This window comes from Podarcis raffonei, chromosome 17 (genome assembly GCF_027172205.1).
Source record: "Podarcis raffonei isolate rPodRaf1 chromosome 17, rPodRaf1.pri, whole genome shotgun sequence".
NCBI classification, from domain to species: Eukaryota; Metazoa; Chordata; class Lepidosauria; order Squamata; family Lacertidae; genus Podarcis; species Podarcis raffonei.
The window spans coordinates 25,120,226-25,142,288 of NC_070618.1; the positions used below are offsets into that span (position 1 = coordinate 25,120,226).

Genomic DNA, 22,063 nt, shown 5'->3' on the forward strand with positions numbered 1-22,063 from the left:
CTTAGTGGTGTGTGTCAGAAACAGAAACACGGTTTTAAATATACTTGTAGCAGATTTTTAACACAGACTGATAGCCAGGATTTGCAATTGCAAATAAATTCTTTTATTTTTGTTGCCTGTAAGTACTCTATCTGAAGTGTATTTTTAGTTCCCTGTGTTCCATTTTTCACAGAATTGGAAAAGTGTGTGGGTTTTTTAAATTCTCCTTTTTGGAAGTGTGTGTGTGCATGGGTGTGAAGCCTTATCAGTTTCACTGCTGCTGGGAAAACTTAATCTTCCGATCCCTTTCCCCGACACCATCTCTCAGGCTGCTCTATGGAAGGAAGATGGGAGTTCTTTAGTCTTTTCCTTCAAGTGCTTACGTTCAGAGTAATACTTTTATTTGAAAACAAAACACAATCTGACAATCTGTCAGCAAAACTGACAAGGCTTTTCCTCAATCTTGCCAGGGTCACCGAAGGGCCGAGAGGCAGTAAAGGAAAAGTCAGTGCTGCCTGCTAGAAGGAGATCCATGACAATACATCAGAGTCGAGTTGCATGGCAAACTGTAGGAGTTTCTTCTTCTGCACTAACCGGAGGCGACAAGGTGGCATTTAAAGTGGGAAAAGCTTAGTTTGTGAACACTGGTACTGTAATGTACTATGATTGATGTGGGGAAAGGTTTTCCTGTGTGATCATTAAAGCACATGTAAAAGCACAAAATTTCAGCGTCACTGTTTGCTTCGGAGATAAAATATACCATGGGTACAAATTTCAACAGTTTTCATTAATATAGTATTTCAGGCTCTGGATTTTTATCAAATGCACACAGTGGAATATCTTGAAAGACAGGGGCAGGAAGTGCATCTTTCTTTCTTAAGAAATAATAATCATGATTTTTGTGAAATGAACTTGTCCCATAGCATTACTGAAAACCCCATTTTCCCATAGTCTGCTGATGTGGGACTCTAATGTTATTCATTCTTTATCAATTAAATTTATATTCCAAAGGAATATTGGAATTTTATATTCCAAAGGAATATTCTTCCAAAGGAGCACAGGGAAGAAAACAACCAAGAGATAAACACAAATAAAAAAAATTAAATGTATTAGAAACATTATAATACAGATGCAGACTGGCAAAAATCTCCGCTTATAAGGCTTGCTGAAAGAGGAAGATTTCAGTAGATGCCAAAAAGATAGCAAAGACAGTGTCTGGCTAATATTCCAGGGGAGGGTAGTTTGTACGTTACCTGTACAAATGTCAGTGCTGCTTTCTGTAGTAAACATTCAGCATAGCAGATTTCTGCATGCATTTCCTCTATTAAAGATAAAATGAAACAAATTAATACAAAGCTAAAATAGTAGCAATGAATAGTACTAAAGGAATGGTAATAACAAATGTTATCAAATACTTTCCTGCAAATTTTGCCCCATAACTAGAGTCTTTTTTTAAAAAACTAAAGCTCAGCATCTGGGGCATCTGCCCAGGGGCACCACCAGAAGCCGTCACGAGTACCATGATGCCCATGGGCACCAGGTTGGCCACCCTTGGCCAAGATAATAGATATCTCCCATAATTGACATAATTTGATCGGTCACCAGAGGCAGTACTTTTGGAAGAAATAAAAAAATCAAGTTTTTTCCATACTGAGAGAAGACAACAAAAAAAGAGAAACCAAAACACTGTGCTTCTTTGAGCCCCAATGTATTAAGCTGTACAGTCTTTCTACAATTCTTTGCCCCTAATACTGTGAAATAGGTTGCTTATAAATTCACAAAAATGAGCACTGAGTATATAAGCTTACAGAGAAAATACCCCCAGCCCATATTTTTACCTTCATTCAGCTGATCTACGGACTGCTTCGAAACTAAACTGGACAATGATTCTACTACTGTGTTCCTTTTCCTGAATCTACATGAAAGAGAAAGAGGCAGACATTTAATTTTAGCTAAAGAAACTGAATCATACATCAGACATTTGTGCCATAGCTGGGAGACAAAAGGAATGCAATCTACAGAACCTTAATACAATAGGCCACAATATTACAGTGGTACCTCAGTTTACAAACTTAATCCGTTTTGGAAGTCCGTTCTTAAACTGAAACTGTTCTTAAACCGAGGCACGCTTTCCCTAATGATGCCTTCTGCCGCCAGTGCCCTTCTACCATTCGGCTTCCATTCGTAGTCCGAGGTAAAGTTCGCAAACCGGGACACTACTTCTGGTTTTGCGGAGTTCGTAAACCGAATCGTTCATAAACAGGGCTGTTCTTAAACCAAGGTACCACTGTATTGCACAAACAACGTTCCAATAATTTATGTCCAGAAAGCAGGGCTCTAACCACTCAGTCATCCAGCCCACCTGTCATAGTAAACATGGGAAGAACTGAGCACCTCCTGCCCCTGGCTCTTGCCCTGGGAATGTAGCTGATTCCCTAGAAGTGCATGAGGCTAGTGAAAAGTAAATATTAAACACCAAAGAGTCATTCATGTAGCTTCCATGCAAATGTGAAATGTTATTTGTCATCTTTATATCTAGCCATACCTACAAGGTCGTTCTTCAAGGAAACATATACAGAGAATCAAGGAGAATATCTGAAAATTGCCTCTCTGTTTTATCTGATCACATAACTACCAAAAATCAGTGGAGACTGGCCTCTCTCCTCTATACAAAGAAGGCATTCCAAATGATACTCGCATCCCAGGTTAATGTGAACTTTTCTAAGATAAATGGTAATTTAATATGCTTGTGTATAAAAGCCTCTTAATTTTTCTTATATAATACAGTTGTTTTAAAGGCTTGGGTCACTTTTTTAAAAAATAGTTTCAATTAAAAACACACACCATGGTTGTGTATCTAGCACAAATCACACCATTTCCAGGGAGCGAGTACATGAAGGTGACCCTAATTGCAGACCTTATTCAGATTCTATCCTATGTCTCTGCTACAAAGCCAAAAGATTATATTTATCAGTTTCTTATCAGCAATTCCATCTAACAAAGAATACAGTATGTCAGACCTCTATATATTATTCTGGTCATGCCTAAAGAACCTATTCTTCCAGTCAGATTGAGTAAATCTATGTGATTCCCCCCACTTACTTCCTAAAGCAGATATAACGTCTGAACCAACCTGGACCCTGCAATCCTCATTTGAGGCCCTTCTTCACGTGCCTTCTCCATGAGAGGTCTGGAGAGTGGCAACACGAGAATGGGCCTTTTCTGTGGTGGCCCCCCATTTGTGGGAGGCTCAGCTGGTGTCTGCATATCTTTAGGCACCAGGCAAAAACACTGGTCTTCTCTCAAGCCTTTAGCTAATTGCCAATGTATTGTTGTGTTTTCATATTGTAAACCAACTCTGTGATCCTTGGATGAAGAGTGGTATAGAAATGTAATAAATAATATTAATAATAATATTCTGTAGACAACCACTGCAGAAGCAGTCAGGAAGTCTGTCTATTTCCAGCACAGGCTCCAAAATAAGTCAATTAATCTAGCCCCAATCCAAACCTCTTAGTGTGAATACATGACTTCTGTTTTTTAATTTAGCAAAAGATGCTGGACTTTGGAATTTTAATGATTTGCTCATTACTTCAAGTGGAAAACTGGTACAAGGCTCTGAAAGAGACTTGAGTGAAATGGTAACTTGTACAAAGCTATGGAAGTCATCAGAGGCTGTGTGAATATACATACATACATACATACATGCATGCATGCATACATGGTGCCCTCTGGCTGCCATTGAGACTGCAAGCATCCTCTGACATCACAAATGACTCAGGCTCCAATTCACACCCCACTTACCTGGGAGTAAGCCCCACTGAATTCAACAGGACTTACATTTGAGTAAGCATGGTTAGGATTAAGCTCTTCTTTGCAAGACTAACTGCACACCCATTTTAAATGTTAGGCTGACACTATGGCTACTACCACAATTCCAAACTATATAATGCGTATCCAACAGTTATCCAGTTAAGTTATTCCCAGATTCACCAAACTGAACTGAATTTAGTCACGCCCATGGATTTCAATGGGCTTACTGCAAGCAGGACTAACTTTCGATATCTTCTGATTGAGTACTGCTCCAGTAATCCTAAATGACAAGGACCAGGATCATATTCTCTATTGAGTAAGTCCATATCAAAATTACAAAAAAGTAACTTTTCTCTACATCTCTTTTCATTACTAGTTTTTTTCCCTGTTACTTGCTAAGAAAAAACGTACACGTGATTTTGCACAACCCTCTGATACCTAGCATTCAAGAAATAAAAAATTATTCATGCTTACTTTTGGCAAGTTTGTAGAGCTTCTTTCATTGTAGCGATTCCCATTTGGATATCCTGTTGCTCAAAGGTCATAGCAGCCTGCATAACTAAAATAGTACTATACCCTAGGGCATGGTACATGCTACCTTTAGACCTGTTTTGAAAAATAAAATAAAATGGGCATTTCAATCAAAATGGTAGTTCCACTAAAAAAATTAGTATTCTTCAAACACAAAATTACATGTTTCATAAAAGTAACTTTTAAATGCTATACATCTTTCAAAGTATTCTGCACATAAGATGATTTCCTTCAAATCTCTTCTATAATTATGCTTATTCTGCAACCTAGTTCTGTTCTGATAAAATTACAAATGGGTCTGCACATTTTTCCTCTTCAAGTTAACATGCACAACGGCTCTTATTACACCTCAAATTTTGAACTAAAAGCCACTGACCAAAAATAGGTCACTTTAGAGGGTTTATAGAAATACTTGCAGAAGACTTGCTTTGGGGAGGGGAACAGAGCTAGAAATAATGAAAGCTACTCTGTTCAGAGGCCTTAATCTCCAGCAAACAGATGGCATGCCTTATAGCATCTCCCTGTACTGCTTCTAGCAAACAAAATAACCTCACCAGGGACGAAGCAATTCCAGAGCTTCCGAGAATTTGTTGTTCAGAAATAAGTTCAGTGCCATCGTGCACTCTTCCAGAGAACACTTCAGATCCATCTTGGTGGCCCTAATGGAAGGATTGGGAGAATAGTTAGAATTTTGCACTATGCCTAAGTGACATTGCATTCAAACTAGCAGACAAATGCCATGGTACAGCTCAATTGCTGGTTTTTTAAATACCAAAGTAAATGGACTTTCCACGCTGCCTCTGAAACTTGTTCATAACCTCTTTTGGCAAACTGAAAACTCAAACCAACAGAAAACATTCGGGATAGTCTTCATTATCTACTTTCTAAATTAAAAGACGCCTGTTTCTTGGGGGGAAAGTGATAACAAACCTAGACAGCATCTTAAAAAACAGATACATCATCTTGCCAACAAAGGTCCGTACTGTATAGTTAAAGCTATGGTTTTCCCAGTAGTGATGTATCTAACTGAGAGCTGGACCATAAAGAAGGCTGATAGCTGAAGAATTGATGCTTTTGAATTATGGTGCAGGAGGAGACTCTTGAGAGTCCCATGGACTGCAAGAAGATCAAACATCCATTCTGAAGGAAATCAGCCCTGAGTGCTCACTGGAAGGACAGATCCTGAAGCTGAGGCTCCAAGACTTTGGCCACCTCATGAGAAGAGAAGAGAAGACTCCCTGGAAAAGACCCTGATGTTGGAAAAGATGGAGGGCACAAGGAGAAGGGGACCTCAAAGAACAAGATGGTTGGACAGTGTTCTCGAAGCTACTAACATGAGTTTGACCAAACTGCGGGAGGCAGTGGAAGACAGGAGTGCCTGGTGTGATCTGGTCCATGGGGTCACAGACAGTTGGACACAACTAAATGACTAAACAACAACAATAGTATTGCTAGTGCTACTTTGTAAATCATTAGTATATTTACATTGCGGGGGGGGGGGGATACTGTGGTTTACATCATCCCTACAAAGTACCCCAGCTTTGCTACACTAAGACTGCCACAGCGTTGGAGGGGGGGGTTGAGAGGGAATAATGACAACTCTGTGATGTATTTATTTATCAGATTTATCAACTGTTTCACAGCCAAAGCAATCAATGCAGTAAGATAAAATACAAAAGATGCCTATTCTAAAAACAGTAATACACTAGGTGCCAGGTTAACCAGATGGTAAACTGATTCCAGAGGGCTGGTGATGCAGTGGAACCCAATGGTTTGGTTGGTCCATGGCCCGAGGACACTGAACTGCTTAGGCTGTTATTGCAAAATACAGTTCAGCGGCTTACCACACATTGCAACAAGAAAACCCAAGGCTCCCAGTTCAAGCCCTGGCAGTAGGGTACCCTAGAGTATGTTTGTAAAATCTGCTTTTCTCCTGATATATGCCCAAACCTGTATATATGCCCAAGGCAGAGGGTTAATATGCATATGGATTGCATAGATCCATTTTTTCCAGGTGCATTTCTGTGCATGTTCGTCCACAGGAGTGCTTTCAACTGAACTCTATCTCATTGTTTCCCATCCACACTAATGATAGCTGCTTGAGAGGATGTATCTGCACTATGTTTTGATCCAAGAGCTGCGTTGAAACCTTCTGAAAGTGCAAAAAGCAAGGTGGATAAGTAAGTTCAGAACTGCACAGGAGTCTGGGTGGCATGAATGAGGTCAGTCCATACTGAAATTCACAAAGCCTGGATTTCTCATGCATGCCGACTTAAAAGTAGTACTACTTTGGCACTTCCTTTAGTGATGATTTGGTTTTTTGCAGAAACCCTGCCTAGCCCTTATCACCCTGAAGCAGTCAGTAGGTGATAGTAAGAATCATACAATCACAACAATATATCTTCAGTACAAAATTAAGGAAAAAAATTCACTTTTTTGTTAACAAATCAATAAAATATATAAAAAATACAAAAAGGAAAAGGAAAGAATTAAAATAAGCACATCCATAGAGAATTTTTATGGCATAAAAGCATTTCATGGGGTGGAGCTTCAGCCAACACAAATGCTCTGAGAACTGAGCAGGAGGTATCTCCATGATAAATTGTGCTCTGTTTTTTGTTGCAAAACTTTTGCTTGAGATTGTTCCCAAATTGCCTCCTTTCTGTTTTGCCAGGAGGAGAAAAACCAAACCTTTTTAACTATTCTTTCAAAATACTGTAGCCATCCTGTTGGGACCTGCACATGCCATTGAGACCAAGTAGTCCTGTGTCTTAAAAGTAAATATTGTAATTGATGTAAAACAACAACAACAACCACTAATGCAACTTTATACTGATGAACAGCTGGGGCTGGGAAGAAAGTACCTACAGCTGAGCTCATTTTAATATTGAGAGTGGGGGTGGGGAAATCCTGTTACCCTACATAGAAGTCAACACAATCTGGCCTGATGCTTTTGGTACCAAGACTGCGTCATTCAAATGCTGGCCCAGATCCAGACACCTTATTAAGGCCAAATGATCCTTTTTCTATGGCTTCCTGCAAGTTCACAGTAATTCATATTAAGTTTACTATAACCGAATCTTATTGTAGTGAATCACCTTCTAAATTTGCTGCAAAGTCATTTCAGGCTTATTCTCCCCCCCCCCCCCCCGCCCACTGATGCATTACAAATAAACAGCTATACTAAAACTAAACACCAAAGTCACCAGATAACGGAAGCTATTAGTTCCCTGAGAATCAAAATAAATCTCATACATGATAGATGGCTCCGATTTATTTTTTTAATGGTGTGACAATTTCAGACGTGCATCCTGCTATACACACCTTGCAGTATTCTGCAACCTATAAGATTGGCATCAGCAGAAACACAGTGATAACTGCTAGAAATAAGCTATGAATGGAAAGGAAAACCAATCGCTTCTGAAATAATTCTGAATGTTAATCTCTCCCACGAAAGAGTTCACAGATATGCTGAACTTGCTTTTTTTTACAGAATGCAATAAATTTTTATTAAGACAACCTCATAAAGCAATTTCCCCATAAAATTATTGTAATTACACCCTGGCTTTTGCCATCAATTGTAGTAACCACTTAGCATAGATAAGACATGATATACTCACAGAATTAAATGAGTAGATAACTTTAGATGAATAACTGCAATTGCTACAGAAAGATAAGCCTCTCTCAGGCACGTTTTGTTTCCGTCAAGAGCCAGACAAGGCAGCAAAAAACACCTAGATAATATCCCATTTCCTCTGTTTTATTCCTCAATACTCACGAGGCTCTTATTAATTAGTTATGAGGCAGGAAAAAGATATAAAAGTTCACACAGAAGCAGCTGTCATCTCAGGAGCCCTCCATATTGCAATTTAAAAAGAAATGTCAGTTGAAATAGCTGCAGCTACAGCAATGCTGCTAGATGATGCCTCTGCAGGAAGAGGATGCTGGGAGATTTTCCCAATCTATGCTGCAGCCTAATTCTAATCCATCACTGCCTAACTACAAAGGGGGAAATGAAGACCAAATGCAACTCAATGATTTGTGTTTGAAGGATGAAAAAGATTTTTGTGCTCCAGTTAACATTAAATGTTTTAAATCTGATGAAAAGGAGAACCAGGCTATTTTACACCGCATTTAAACAGAACAGAGCGCTAGAAACAACAGAGCAATTTAATAATTCATTGCCTGTTCTAAAAATAGTATAGCAAGAAGTATAGAACGGTAGTTATTTACTGGAAATTCAGTCTGTTATACTTTATGTTTGAATTTCTCTTAAGTAGGTATGAAGTATGATCCATGATAGTGAGTTGGATAACTATATAGCATGCAATACAACATATATCTAAGGAGAAATGTTAGAGAGGGCATGGAAACTTGAAGAAGCCAACAGTATGAAATATTCTTCCACTGATCATAGACTCATAGAATTGCAAAGTTGGAAGGGACCCCAAGAGTCCAGCCCAACACCCTTCAATGCAGGAATCTCTCACTCAGAATGGGGATCAAACCCTGGGATTAAGAGCTTCATGCTCTCTTAAGAAACTACGGAGAGAGCAAGTGAGCTTTCTAGAAGTCTTCACAAGCCATGTTAAGTCATGGGTAGGCAAACTAAGGCCCAGGGGCCGGATCCAGTCCAATCGCCTTCTCAATCCAGCCCGCGGACGGTCTGGGAATCAGCGTGTTTTTACATGAGTAGAATGTGTCCTTTTATTTAAAATGCATCTCTGGGTTATTTGTGGGGCATAGGAATTCGTTCATCCCCCCCCCAAAAAAAAAACATAGTCCGGCCCCCCACAAAGTCTGAGGGACAGTGGACCAGCCCCCTGATGAAAAAAATATGCTGTCCCCTGTGTTAAGTATTTGGTTCAAGTGCTATCAAGCTCCAGATTCTTCAGCTGCATTACAAGCATTTTAGGTTCTGGCGTGATTGTGTCCAAAAATGTGCTCTCTTCAAAGATGTGCAGATGCATCTTGGTTTCTCTTTCCATGCTATTTGGTAGTGCCCCAAATCTGTAAACCGGTGTTGCAGTTGCATCCCACTCCACACCAGTAGCAAGTTATGGTGGTGGCACCACATTGGCAGTCATGGTGGAAAAAGGAGTGGTAAGTAATTAATGGGAAAAATTGTGATGGAGCTAGATTTTCCCAGCAATGGAAGAGAAGGGAAGTTGGACTAGATGACCCTTCCAACTCTAAAATTCTATGATTCTAGACTTGCTGGTTGGGGCTGGAAGAGAGATTAGAGCAAGAAAGAAAAGTGGCAGAGAAGGAATGTGCTAAGAAGAAGAAGCGAAGCCGAAGTCTCTCTGTGTGAGCTTTACTCTTGCTGACCAGAATAACATGCCTTGTAGGCAGAGGAGTGATGTGACCAAGAAAGGGATATCCAATAGCAGGATCACTGAGTATGGGTGGAAGGAAAATCCCAATAACAGCATTTGTTGAAGCACTCTCTTACTGAAAGTGGCCTCCACCCAAAGCAAATCTGGCAGCCTTGAAACACTTTACGAAGGTGGAAGGCTGAACCCAGTTGTCCTCCCGGGGGCCAATGCTACTAAGGGTTAAGTGGTTGCTATAAAAACTAAGCAAGCAGCAAGTAAGGGTGGCATTATAAAACATGCCCTTTGTCGTGACATCTTCAAAGCTTTTGCCTAGTCTCAGACTCCTGATCCTGTTCTTGAACTCTCTAGCCAGGGCTGGCCCAACTATGAGGCAAGGTGAGGAGACCGCTTCAGGCAGCACGATCCACCGGACAGGCAGATTCTGATGCCAATCACAGGGCGGTTTACAACATGGAACACAAATGTCAAATGTGTACACACAACATAAAAATAGAAATATAAAAATCAAAGCAGTTATATAAATGCAATTACAATATTAAGAAATACATGGGTTCTTTTCACTTTTCTTTATGTCTGCAGCTTATGCATGTGGTTAGACAAACTGCAACACATCCAGGTCTCCTATAAGCACGAACATTTATTAATATAAATCCAGGCACAGAAAAGCTAAACACACACTCATAAAACCTGAGTACCAGGCAAACACAACTTGGCTTATCAAATACTTTAACCAGTAATGGAACAGTACTCCACAATCTTGATGGTATTTTAATTTTGTACACCTTAATATGGATTCCTTTATCAAGAGATAATAGTTAAAACTTTAACCACAGTTTTGAGATTAAAAGGCTAACCTTTCTTAAACACTTCTGGCTTCTATCTCTGCAATAATACCACACAGAGCAGCTTGGGTAGGATCAAGGATTAAGAATATCCAACTTCAGTATGAGGAAAAGAGGGGGAGAGGGAAAGGCACTTCTAATGTTTCTTCATACCTGCACTTTGTGATTTTACAAGAAATTCTACTTTTTAAAAAAATATATTTATGATATATCTGTATTTCTACTTAATGTATAGATGCAATAAAAAACAATTTAAAGCCACTGATATTGAAATTTTTAATGCTGAATATTTAGCATCATATGGCACTTTTTCCATGCATGAAGTGCCTCAAATACACTCTCAATAATCCTTACAACCAGTAGCAGTGGGTGGAGCAGTTGGGGCTGTGTTGCTACCCTGGCTTACTAACACTGCATGTCCCTGCTGTGTATTGAAAGGGGAAGGGACAAGACTCCAGGAGCTCAGTGTAGTGTCGACATAGCCAATTCTGCCACTGTGCCTGCACCACAATCTCAGTGAAGTGGCATCAAAGCATGGTGTTGGGAAGTGAGGTGCCCCTCCACCCACAACACCCTGCCGCTGCTTACAACCTGTGCCGGATTTATGTATAAGCTAAACAAGCTATAGCTTAGGGCCCCACTGTCTTGGGGGCCCACCAATCTTTCCCATGCAATAGTCACCCAGCTGAGTCATCCAGTCTGAGATCAGCTGAGATCAGCATTATCTCCATGCTGTAAGAACAGTGGTTTGCTTAAGGTCACCTATTACATTTATGCCTGAGAAGAGACTGGATCCAGGGACTTTGCCTGCAGGTGTCCATCATACATACAGAATTGCAACTTAGGCCACAGCCTTTTCCTCATTTACCTGGGAGGAAGTAAGCCACATTGAATTCAAAAGGGTGTCCTCCCAGGTAAATGAGGAAAAGGCTGTGGCCTAAGTTGCAATTCTGTATGTATGGTGCTGATAAATGTGTTCCCTCAAGGGTTCCTGATAGTAATGATGGAAGAACCTACCATGCAGGCAGCCACAGTACTGGAAAAAGCCTGAGCCTACCGTCAACCAACTTGAAGTTTATCTACAACCATTATGCTCTCCTTACTCTTTCCTTACTAATGGAGGGCCTTAGCAATAGGTGGGGTCAAAATATTTCACTTTTGACTACAAGCTGCAAAAAGCAGGTGGGACTTATATGCACATGGACATCTGCAGATCAGCTGGAAAACACTATCTATGCAGTTCAGATGGTGTAGGTAAGACTCACCAAGGTCAATGGCGCAATTTGAGTAAATTTGCATAGCTGTATAAGGATGGCAGAACAACTCATCAAGCTTGAGATCTTTAACAAACATATTGTTCTAAAAGACCTTTCTGCACTAATTAGACAGACACATCCTAGCAACGATGACATTATTTTCACAGTGTTTATTTGATCGCCATATTGGCTGTGATGCATAAGGAAATCTGATATTGTAGCTGACAGCACTGCGCTCACAGTTATTTTGCTGTATTGGATAAGCATGCAGCAAGCATGAGCAGCATACGGTTCATGTGCAATTAAAAAAAGTGAACAGTAACAAATGTGCCCTTTAGATGAACTACCAAATTCATTTCATTTATTACGGCCATAGGCCCATACAGGTAAAAACAACACATAAGTGACAGCTTATGCCGTAGGGGAAAAAAAAACAAAAACAAAAAACAGTCGCTAAAACACCACTATAACAATAAAATACTATAAGATGGAAAGGCATACTACGCCTTAATTAGCTTGTAGTGCTCCTTGTCGTCGCTTTTGGGAAAGGACAGCGACCAGGAATCTAGCCACCTTCAGGGTCGTGTGGGTATCCTTGTCCTGCAAGATTTGGGCAAGGTGGAATTTTGGTGGGGTACCCTCTAGTTTCTGAATGATTGATCCCAACAAATTTGCCCGTGGCGCATTGAACAAGGGGCAAAAGAACATAATGTGCTGGAGCGACTCCGGCGTCACCTTATCACATTCGCACATTCGCACACGGCGGGGGCTTGGCCCTTTGAGAATCTATGTCTCAGGACATTGGAGGGAAAAACGTTAAACCTCGCTTTGGCGAAGGCCAGTCTATGGGCAACAGTCGAAAGGGAGGAGAGGTATGATGGAACACAGTAAGTTAAAGTGATACCAATGTTCTGGGGCGAGCAAACACCTCCCCCCAGCATATAATTTCGCTGTAAGTCGATGTCATCCAGTCTTTGGCGGATCAGTCTTTGAGCAGTGATTTGGTCTAGTTTTAGGGAATCTGAGGGAGAGATTCCATAACTCAGGAGTTTGGCATGAATTCTACTAGTCCAAAGGCTAGAGAATTCATCTCGCCATAAGCATTGGACAAGGTAATGGTTTGGTAATCTATGCCACAATGATAACCAGTAATTGAAGACTTGCTTCCACAGACAAGTTTCTAAGGATGCGATCTTCAATTCTAGTCGCATGGCTGCGTTGCTTACGCACAGGGGGAGCATTAGGAGCCGACGTAGGAATTGGCTTTGCAGAGTCTCAAGGGGAGCAAGATCTGTCATCACGGCCCAGAGCGGGGCAGCATAAGCAAGCACGGCAACCACTTTTGCCTTGAACACCTTTAGGGCCGAGGGAACATGCAAAGCTCCGTCTTGAAAGAAGAATCGGAGGAGCGCATATGACAAGGTTTTGGCCTTGTTAAGTAGGTGTTGAATTTGAGCTTTCCACCCCAAATTGTATTGAAAAATAACTCCTAGGTATTGAAATTTTAGGACTTGCTCTATTTTTGCTCCACCAAGCTTCCATTTGTATAATCTCCGGCTTCTGGAGAAAATCAGAATCTTGGACTTAGCATGGTTGATGGTTAATTGATTGAGTTGACAATACGTGGCAAAGATCTTCAGAGCTCTGGTTAGTCCAACACGTGTATAAGATAGAACTACCAAATAAACGAGACCACACAGCTGAATGGGATCAAATCGGGCTACACCTTTATTGACTACAGGTGAAGTGGTTTGGCATAGGCACTGGGTAAGCATTTATTTCTGGCCCGTCTGCTAGAAATGACATCAGGGTCAACCCAGCAGCGGGGATTCCTATGACTTAGATCAAATAGGAGGATCCCCACAGGGATCGCCACCTCTAGGAGCGCTGAGGCCCAGCCCCCGCAAGGGCAAATGGACAGAAGCAACTCCATCATGAATCCCTTTAAGGGGATAACCTGTTTCTGGAGGGGAAAGTGAGAGTACAACAACCCTTCCAACCAAAACTAAGGTTAAAAGGTAAAGGGACCCCTGACCATTAGGTCCAGTCGTGGCCGACTCTGGGGTTGCGGCGCTCATCTCGCTTTATTGGCCGAGGGAGCCGGCGTACAGCATGACTAAGCTGCTTCTGGTTCACCAGAGCAGCGCACGGAAACGCCATTTACCTTCCCGCCGGAGCGGTACCTATTTATTTACTTGCACTTTGATGTGCTTTCGAACTGCTAGGTTGGCAGGAGCAGGGACCGAGCAACGGGAGCTCACCCCGTCGTAGGGATTCGAACCGCCGACCTTCTGATCCTAGGCTCTGTGGTTTAACCCACAATGCTACCCACGTCCCAAAAAAACTAAGGTTACCCATTGCCTAAACTGCCGAAGTTGTGATGATTGCTACAAGGTAAGCAAAACCTCCAGGGCATAGCCAATTCACCTGATAGGCAAATTCCTATTCAGCCCCCAAAATACAGTGACCACTGCAGCCATAGCAAAGTCAATTCAATGAATAAGTGCAAAATTACAGGAGTGGGTGTCGGGGGCTGGCGTAGGCTGTTTTAAACCCCCTGGGAGCGGACCTGAGGGAAGCCTGATTGTTCCCTCAGGCCCACCCCTGGAGAGCCCCACCCTCTGTGCCACCCTGCCATTGGCCAATTCGGCAGGCTGATGTGGAGCAGGATTTCAAGCCGGGAGTGTGAGCCAAAGCTCGTGCTCCGGCAAGGATCAGACCCGAACACACAGTCCTGTATCATCGGTGGGAGGGAGGTGTTGGCCATCCCACAAGGCCGCCACACCCCTAAAAGGGGCTGAGCAGACCTATGGACACTATAAAGTGACTTTTGTTCTCTCTTCTCTGAACCACAAGCTGAGATGAAAAGAGACTGGGACCGTGCTGAGAAGCCCTAAGTTAAAAGTCATTACAATAATAAGCTGACGAAATAGGGAAGAAGCAGTAGGTTAACTACGTTCTGCAGATACAGAAGGAAACAAGTAGCGGGAACATGAGGAGTTAAGGAGAAGCAGTGTTGGAAGTAGGTGATGTAAGAAGAGCAGAAAGGATAACACTACATTTAGTTTAAATGTATACTGCTCACTTCCGCCTTTCTTCCCAGCATCTCTATTGGGAGAATGAGGTTTTTAAAAAATCATACTTACACGGGGATGTTTTCAAAGGCATCCTCAAAGCTTTCCTGCAAATTAGTAAGGATAAATTGTTAGTAAGCTGAAATAGGTTACACTACATTTCAAACTCTTGTTGGCCCGAGCTGACATTCAGTTTGTGTAAACAGACTCATTCAGAACCAGCTGAACACCAATTCACTGGATCTGGCAACTATACAGTGGTACCTCGGTTTACGAACTTAATCCGTTCTGGAAGTCCGTTCTTAAACTGAAACTGTTCTTAGTCGCTTTCCCTAATGAGGCCTCCCCCCGCCAGTGCCCTTCCACTGTTTGGATTCCGTTCTTAGACCTAGGTAAAGTTTGCAAAATGGATCACTATTTCCGGTTTTGTGGAGTTCGTAAAACGAATCGTTCTTAAACAAGACTGTTCTTAAACCAAGGTACCACTATATATACCATATTTTTTGCTCCATAGGATGCACACCTCCCTAAAAAGGGGAAATGTCTGTGCGTCCTATGGAATGAAGCCAGCAAGAACCGCTGCTGCTGACACGCTCTGCGCAGCTCTTCCGGCTCATTGTAAAGCCAGCAAGAGCCGCTGCTGACCTGAGCCGGGGAGGAGGGAGGGAAGGGGATTCCGTCCGTCCGTCCCTCCTCCGTGGCTCGCTTTGAAGCAGCAAAGTGGGAGGGGAGCCACTTACACCCGTGTAAGCGGCTCCTCTCCCACTTTTCTGCTTCAAAGAAGAAGAAGAAGAAGAGTTTGGATTTGATATCCCGCCTTTCACTCCCTTTAAGGAGTCTCAAAGCGGCTAACATTCTCCTTTCTCTTCCTCCCCCACAACAAACACTCTGTGAGGTGAGTGGGGCTGAGAGACTTCAAAGAAGTGTGACTGGCCCAGGGTCACCCAGCAGCTGCATGTGGAGGAGCGGAGACGCGAACCCGGTTCCCCAGATTACAAGACTACCGCTCTTAACCACTACACCACACTGGCTCTCGCAACTACGGAGGAGGGAAGGAAGGGGGCCATGGATCCTCTGCTAGCAAAGGCAGCGGATTCCCTCCTCCCGGGCTCCCTTTGAAGGAGCAAAGTGGGAGGGGAGCAGCTTACACTTGTGTAAGCAGCTCCTCTCCCACTTTCCTGCTTAAAGCAACCACGAAGGAGGGAAGGAAGGGGACCACGGATCCTCCACTGCTTGCGGCTGCAGTGGATTCCCTCCTCCTGGGCTCCCTTTGAAGCAGCAAAGTGGGAGGGGAGCAGCTTACACTCGTGTATGCTCCTCTCCCACTTTCCTGCTTCAAAGTGGAAGGAATCCGCTGCAGTTGCGAGCAGAGGATCCATGGCTCTGCTTCCTTACCTCCTCCATGGCTTGCTTCGAAGCAGGGTGCAGGGGGGAAAGAGGGCAGGAAATAGATGCCGGGCAGGAAGATACAACCACACTTTGACCACTGGAAAGTCCACCTCAGCCTCCCCAGACTTCCACTAAGAAGGCCAGGCTAATCATGATGGCCATAAATCAGGCTCAGCATTATTAACTGGACTTAGATAAGCCATGGTTCCCCTTCCTACCCTCCTCTGAGGCTCGCTTTAAAGCAGCAAAGCGGACAGGAGCCGCCCGCTTTGCTGCTTTAAATAGTTTAGCGCAACATTTGATTCAGAATATTTTTTTCCCGTGTTTTCCTCCTCTAAAAACTAGGTGCGCCCTATGGTCAGGTGCGCCCTATGGAGCGAAAAATACGGTAGTTTATTGGGTTTCGCCCAGACCATTCCTATATCCAGGCACTAGCTCAGCACCTTCACAGCCATGCCAGACTCAGATGACAAAGAGAAATGTAGAGCTGAGTGTCTTTGGCATACTGATCAGTGTTTGAAACGCCCACTGTTTTAGGCGCATTTTACAACAGGGAATTTCATTAGCGCAAGTAGTTTCTGAGATCTGGGTGAAGTACTGCACCTAAGATTTCAGATTGAAACTGCAGAGTGGAAAGAAAGGAGGACCTTTTTCTGCCTCCCCACTTCCAGCTACTCTCTGAAGGCTGGAGAAGAGATCATCTTAAGAATATTAGAGTGGTGGGCAGGGGAAGGACTAGACCATGTGAAAAATGAACATAATATTTTAGCTGCAGTCCATTCATTTTCAGCTTTGTATTCTTGTTATAAAAAACTACAACTAGACATTCCATTGATGCACCCATAACCTAGGTTTAAGCGGCTATTTAGCTCCTAGCTCTCTCAGTTTCTAACACTGATACCGATGGTTCTCTTAAAAAAATGCCACAAACGTGCATCAGATCTGTGGATCTTATTTATCCCACAATTGACAGAATGGACAAGAGCAGGTGACACACAACAACAGCTAGTTATTAGCACTCTAGCAAATTATTAAACCATTTCAACTTGAATTTCAGAGGGTTTGTACACATAGCAGTCAGCTTAGAAATGTATTGATTGTCTTAGACTACAGACACTTAGATTTAATACTGCTTCATAAAAAAGACCAAGCTGGGGACACACAAGTAATCTGGGATTTGTTTGCTTTTGTATTTAAAGGCAGAATAGGATAATGCATTGCTATGTTACCTAGACTGCATTTCACCTCTTATGAACTTAGATCAGATGCTCTAAAAAAAGAGGAGCAATTCTAAGAACTTGACTAACAGGACAATCTGTTACAGATACCATCCCCTGGTGCGCCAACAATTGGATGAGTGTGTCACATAAGGGCAACATACAGTTCATTCATTTGGCATGTCTTTGTTGTTAAATCAGGGCACAATTTTCCCTTCCAAGGACAGAAATGTAAGAATATATATTTACAACAATGGGTAATAAAGTTTTATGGCAACATTACTTAAACATGTTTAAGTAATGTTTATGTTTGGGTATTTTTATTATTTTTAAATTAATTAATTAATTAATTAATTGGGGAGGTATTTTGGGAGTATTTTTATTAATTTTTTTGTTGTAAATCTCTTCACAATTTTAACTAACTAACTAAACAGTGAGTAGGGACAAGTGATGTAACTTGTGATGTTTTCTCACTTTTCATTTTTTGCCAATTACTGAGCCCATGTTGTTTCACAGCTCATTCTCATTTGATTCTCTTTCATCAAATTTCATAATTGCTTTCAAAAATTATGTGTGTTATGCAACATGTATTTGGGCCACGTAACTGATAACATGTTTTGACTTGTGTAATTTTACTACAGACATACAATGTATGTGCATTTGGAAAGGATATGACTTGCATTAAGTGACAGTAATGTAGCAGGATTGATTATTACAAAAAAAGGTTCCCCACCTATTTTATTTCTTTTTGAAAATAATATGAACCAACGCATCATAATCCAACAAACATTCACAGAATCTTGCTCAATGTTTGCACAAAATAGCAAATTTTGTAATATTTTATTGACAATTTTGAAAAATACAAACATCATTCACATCCCTAGTAGGAACACACCATTGGGTCACAAGAAATTATCGACACTGGCTACCAAGTAGCTGGCAGTAGAATTCTAAACTTGGCAAGCTCTCTATATGCAAACTAGGTACCAGTTACTGCTATCTGATTGAAGCAGATACATAGGGATTTATGTTTGCTGTGTTGAGACTGCATATTTATTCAACATTGTATTCAATATTGGGCAGGAAAGTTCAAGAAGGATACTGAAAACTAGAAGAGGTTTCATAGAGAGTTACAAAGATGCTTTTAAAAAAGACCCAAGTGGCAGTTTAAAGAATAAACTAATTTATTGTGTCGTCAACTTTCGTAGTCAGGAGACTATCAGATACAGCATGGGGTGCGGGGATCGTTTTGGGCAGGAAATTAGCATAGAGACATGGCTATGTTCCATCAAATAGTGTGTTCAGTTTATGCACACTTTTTAAAAAACCGTATTATTAACAACAATTAATGGTTATTGTTGGCCCTAGTAAAGGTAAAGGTAAAGGGACCCCCGACCATTAGGTCCAGTCGTGACCGACTCTGGGGTTGCAGCGCTCATCTCGCTTTATTGGCCGAGGGAGCCAGCGTACAGCTTCCGGGTCATGTGGCCAGCATGACTAAGCAGCTTCTGGTGAAACCAGAGCAGCGCACGGAAACGCCGTTTACCTTCCCGCCGGAGCGGTACCTATTTATCTACTTGCACTTTGATGTGTTTTCGAACTGCTAGGTTGGCAGGAGCAGGGACCAAGCAACAGGAGCTCACCCCGTCGCGGGGATTCGAACTGCCGACCTTCTGATCAGCAAGTCCTAGGCTCTGTGGTTTAACCCACAGCACCACCCACGTCCCAGATTGTTGGCCCTAAAACACTCCAAATACAACTTGAAAGGGTTTATTTTTCCTTCCCTGGGCTATACCTGCAGCCTTCAGGGCTATTGCTCACCATGTCTGAGAATCTCTGTTGCAATGAGCTTCCTTGAAAAACTTGTTCCACCCCTGCACCAGGCAGAAATTGAACTACTTTCTAAAGGTGCATTGTCACAAGATCTAATGGAAGAACTGAAGCAAGTGATTAGTTTCCAATTACTGGGGTTGAACTGTTCTTCCTGATAAGATGGGGAAATTAGCAAGAGTTCTAGTTGTGTAACTTATTCAAACCACAGTTCCATCATCTATGATGAAACACCATATTAAATTTTTAAAACTGGGTCTGTAAATGTGTTTATCTGATGTTATTTTAAACACAAAGTATTGTTTTTATTAGAATACTCATATCCTGCCTTTCAAGAAAAGCTCTCAGTATTATCAGTGGGGTATACATAACAAAACTGGGCAACAATTAAAAAATATCCTAATGTTTTTGCTAGAGTGTCATGCGCACCTTTGAGTTATATTGGCTTTACTGTGAATTCTTTACTGAGCTAGATCTCTGAATTCTCAACAGAAGAGACTCTTGGAAATGTAGAGGGAACGATGATGTATGAAGTTCTCTATCTAGCCTTCTTGTTGCCTCACCATGCCCATGGCAGGAATACCCACTCAGTCCTGAGGGCATGCTGACACCGTATCTGGCTAACACAATACATTAATGTCTAAAGGGGACAGTGGGCATTTCTTGGTATCCTCTTAATGGGCTGGCAGCATCATCTTAACACGCCATTTACAAAAATATGCCTGGGGCTAACAAAGAGTTGGCTACCATGGAGAGTCCATACAGTCCATAATGATGGATTCTTTCATGAAGCAGAAACAAAATCATACAATACAATTTTTAAAATCTACTTTTACTAACACAGTGAACATGTTATTACTATGCACATTTCTCACTATACACTAATAATGCCTCATGGATGCTCTTGCTATGATGCAATTCTTGCTGCAGCCCCATTACATTGTTTTGTCTCCACTGCAAACTTCTAATATCTTCAGAGACCAGCCTAGGTAGCAGTGTTGTTATAAATTTAAATTGTTATAGTGAAATCAGTTCTTTCCAAATATAGGACTAAAATAATAGTTATCTTGTGCACCTACTATTTACATGAGGGGGGAAAAGTAAGACACTACTTGCTTGTAAAAACATGAACTCAAACTGTTTTCAATCTCAGATTACAGTCTAAGTTTATCTTCTAAATTTAAGCCAACTGAAATAATGAGAACCTAAGTGAAGATCTGAACTGGAATATGAAAGATCATTCCAATGACCTGCTTCAGGTGTCACACACAGGCATGTCCAAAGTCTGTTTCGGGGGCCTAATCCGGCCCGCCAGGCGCTTAATTTTCCTTCAGTCAGCCCTCACAGCCCTTCATTTCATCAAATGTGGCCCTCTTTGAAAAAAGTTTGGACACCACTGATAGCTCAGTGTGGTTGCAGCTGAAGGGGTTTTGGCAGTTTGCTTACGTCATGCAAAACCAACAAACTGTGCTTAATCTTAATTATTGCTTGTTTCAAACAAACCAGTTACTGTTAGAATAAGAATAAAAAATTGAATTTATATACCCCCCCCCTTATCCCCGGCAGGTCTCAGGGTGGTTCACAGAATAATCAGAGTGGTTCACTGTCTGGGATTTGGATGACATGCTGAGTTGTAGAAAATCAGAGGCAAAAGCTTCCACTCTTCTCTGGTGTAGCTGCAAGGAGCTGCAAGTGAGCAAGTCCAAAGCTTGCAGTGTCTCATTACTGCAATCGACCAAGGTATTCTTCTGGAGTGGCTGTCTGAGTTGGCGGTGGGTGGCACCACTTTACGATGGTTCTGGTCCTACTTAGATGGCCGTTTCCAGAGGGTGATGCTTGGGGAGTGCTCTTCAGCCTACTTCTGCTTTACATCTTCAGGTGAGGCAGCGGATGTGCTGGACCGTTGTCTTGTCTTGTCTCGGTAAGGGATTGGATGAAGCTGGATCCAGTCTGAGGCACTAGACCAAATGGATGAGAGTTTTTCCAGGAACAATGCTCGGGTGGGTGCTGCCTTTTAATTTCTAAAGAGAAGGCAGTTCTATCTTCTGATCTCACTGTTCAGCACTACAGTACTGAGATTAGGAAATACAGTGGTACCTCGCAAGACCAATGCCTCGCAAGACAAAAAACTCGCTAGACGAAAGGGTTTTTTGTTTTTTGAGCTGCTTCGCAAGACGATTTTCCCTATGGGCTTGCTTTGCAAGACGGAAACGTCTTGCAAGTTTGTTTCCTTTTTCTTAACACCGTTAATACAGTTGCGACTTGACTTCAAGGAGCAACTCATAGAACGCGGTGTGGTAGCCTTTTTTGAGGTTTTTAAAGACTTTGGTGATTTTTGAAGCTTTTCCAAAACTTTCCCGACACCGTGCTTCGCAAGACGAAAAAAATCGCAAGACGACAAAACTCGCAGAACGAATTAATTTCGTCTTGCGAGGCACCACTGTTAAGCTGTGGGCGCTGGTGGGTCTCTTCCTGTAGCTTGTGGGGTCATATCTGGTCCACAGGTTAGCCACCCCCACTGTAGACATAGACAACACTCAAATCCAAGGTACATTTCTGCATTTAGACCAGGGGTGGGGAAACTGTGATCCTTCTGATTTGTTGGTTTCCAATTCCCTCCACTCCTGCCCGGCATGGTCAGCAATGTTGGGAGTTGTGGTCAAGCAACATCTGGATAGCCACATTTTCCACACCCCCGATCTAAAGACTGTTGCCATCTTCATGAGAAGAGCATATGGGTCTTCATTGCTTATGAATTGCTGTATGCCTTCTTTGAGTGAACTTTGTTCCACT

At 42.0% G+C, this 22,063-nt stretch overlaps 1 protein-coding gene across 3 annotated transcripts in view; it reads right to left on the reverse strand.

Annotated features, from left to right (window-relative positions):
* TTC39B (tetratricopeptide repeat domain 39B) overlaps positions 1-22,063 on the reverse strand; it is a 59,747-nt gene that overhangs the window by 24,394 nt on the left and 13,290 nt on the right. Inside the window, exons 2-6 of one of the 3 annotated variants that reach the window (XM_053371890.1) lie at positions 14,907-14,941; positions 4,878-4,982; positions 4,267-4,398; positions 1,818-1,894; positions 1,233-1,300 (exon numbers count right to left, since the gene is read on the reverse strand). In XM_053371890.1, the coding sequence (XP_053227865.1) occupies positions 1,233-1,300; positions 1,818-1,894; positions 4,267-4,398; positions 4,878-4,982; positions 14,907-14,941 (417 nt within the window). Of the gene's footprint in view, positions 1-1,232; positions 1,301-1,817; positions 1,895-4,266; positions 4,399-4,877; positions 4,983-7,943; positions 8,251-14,906; positions 14,942-22,063 lie in introns of those variants that run through there. The other 2 variants (XM_053371892.1, XM_053371891.1) reach the window with 2 other exon arrangements.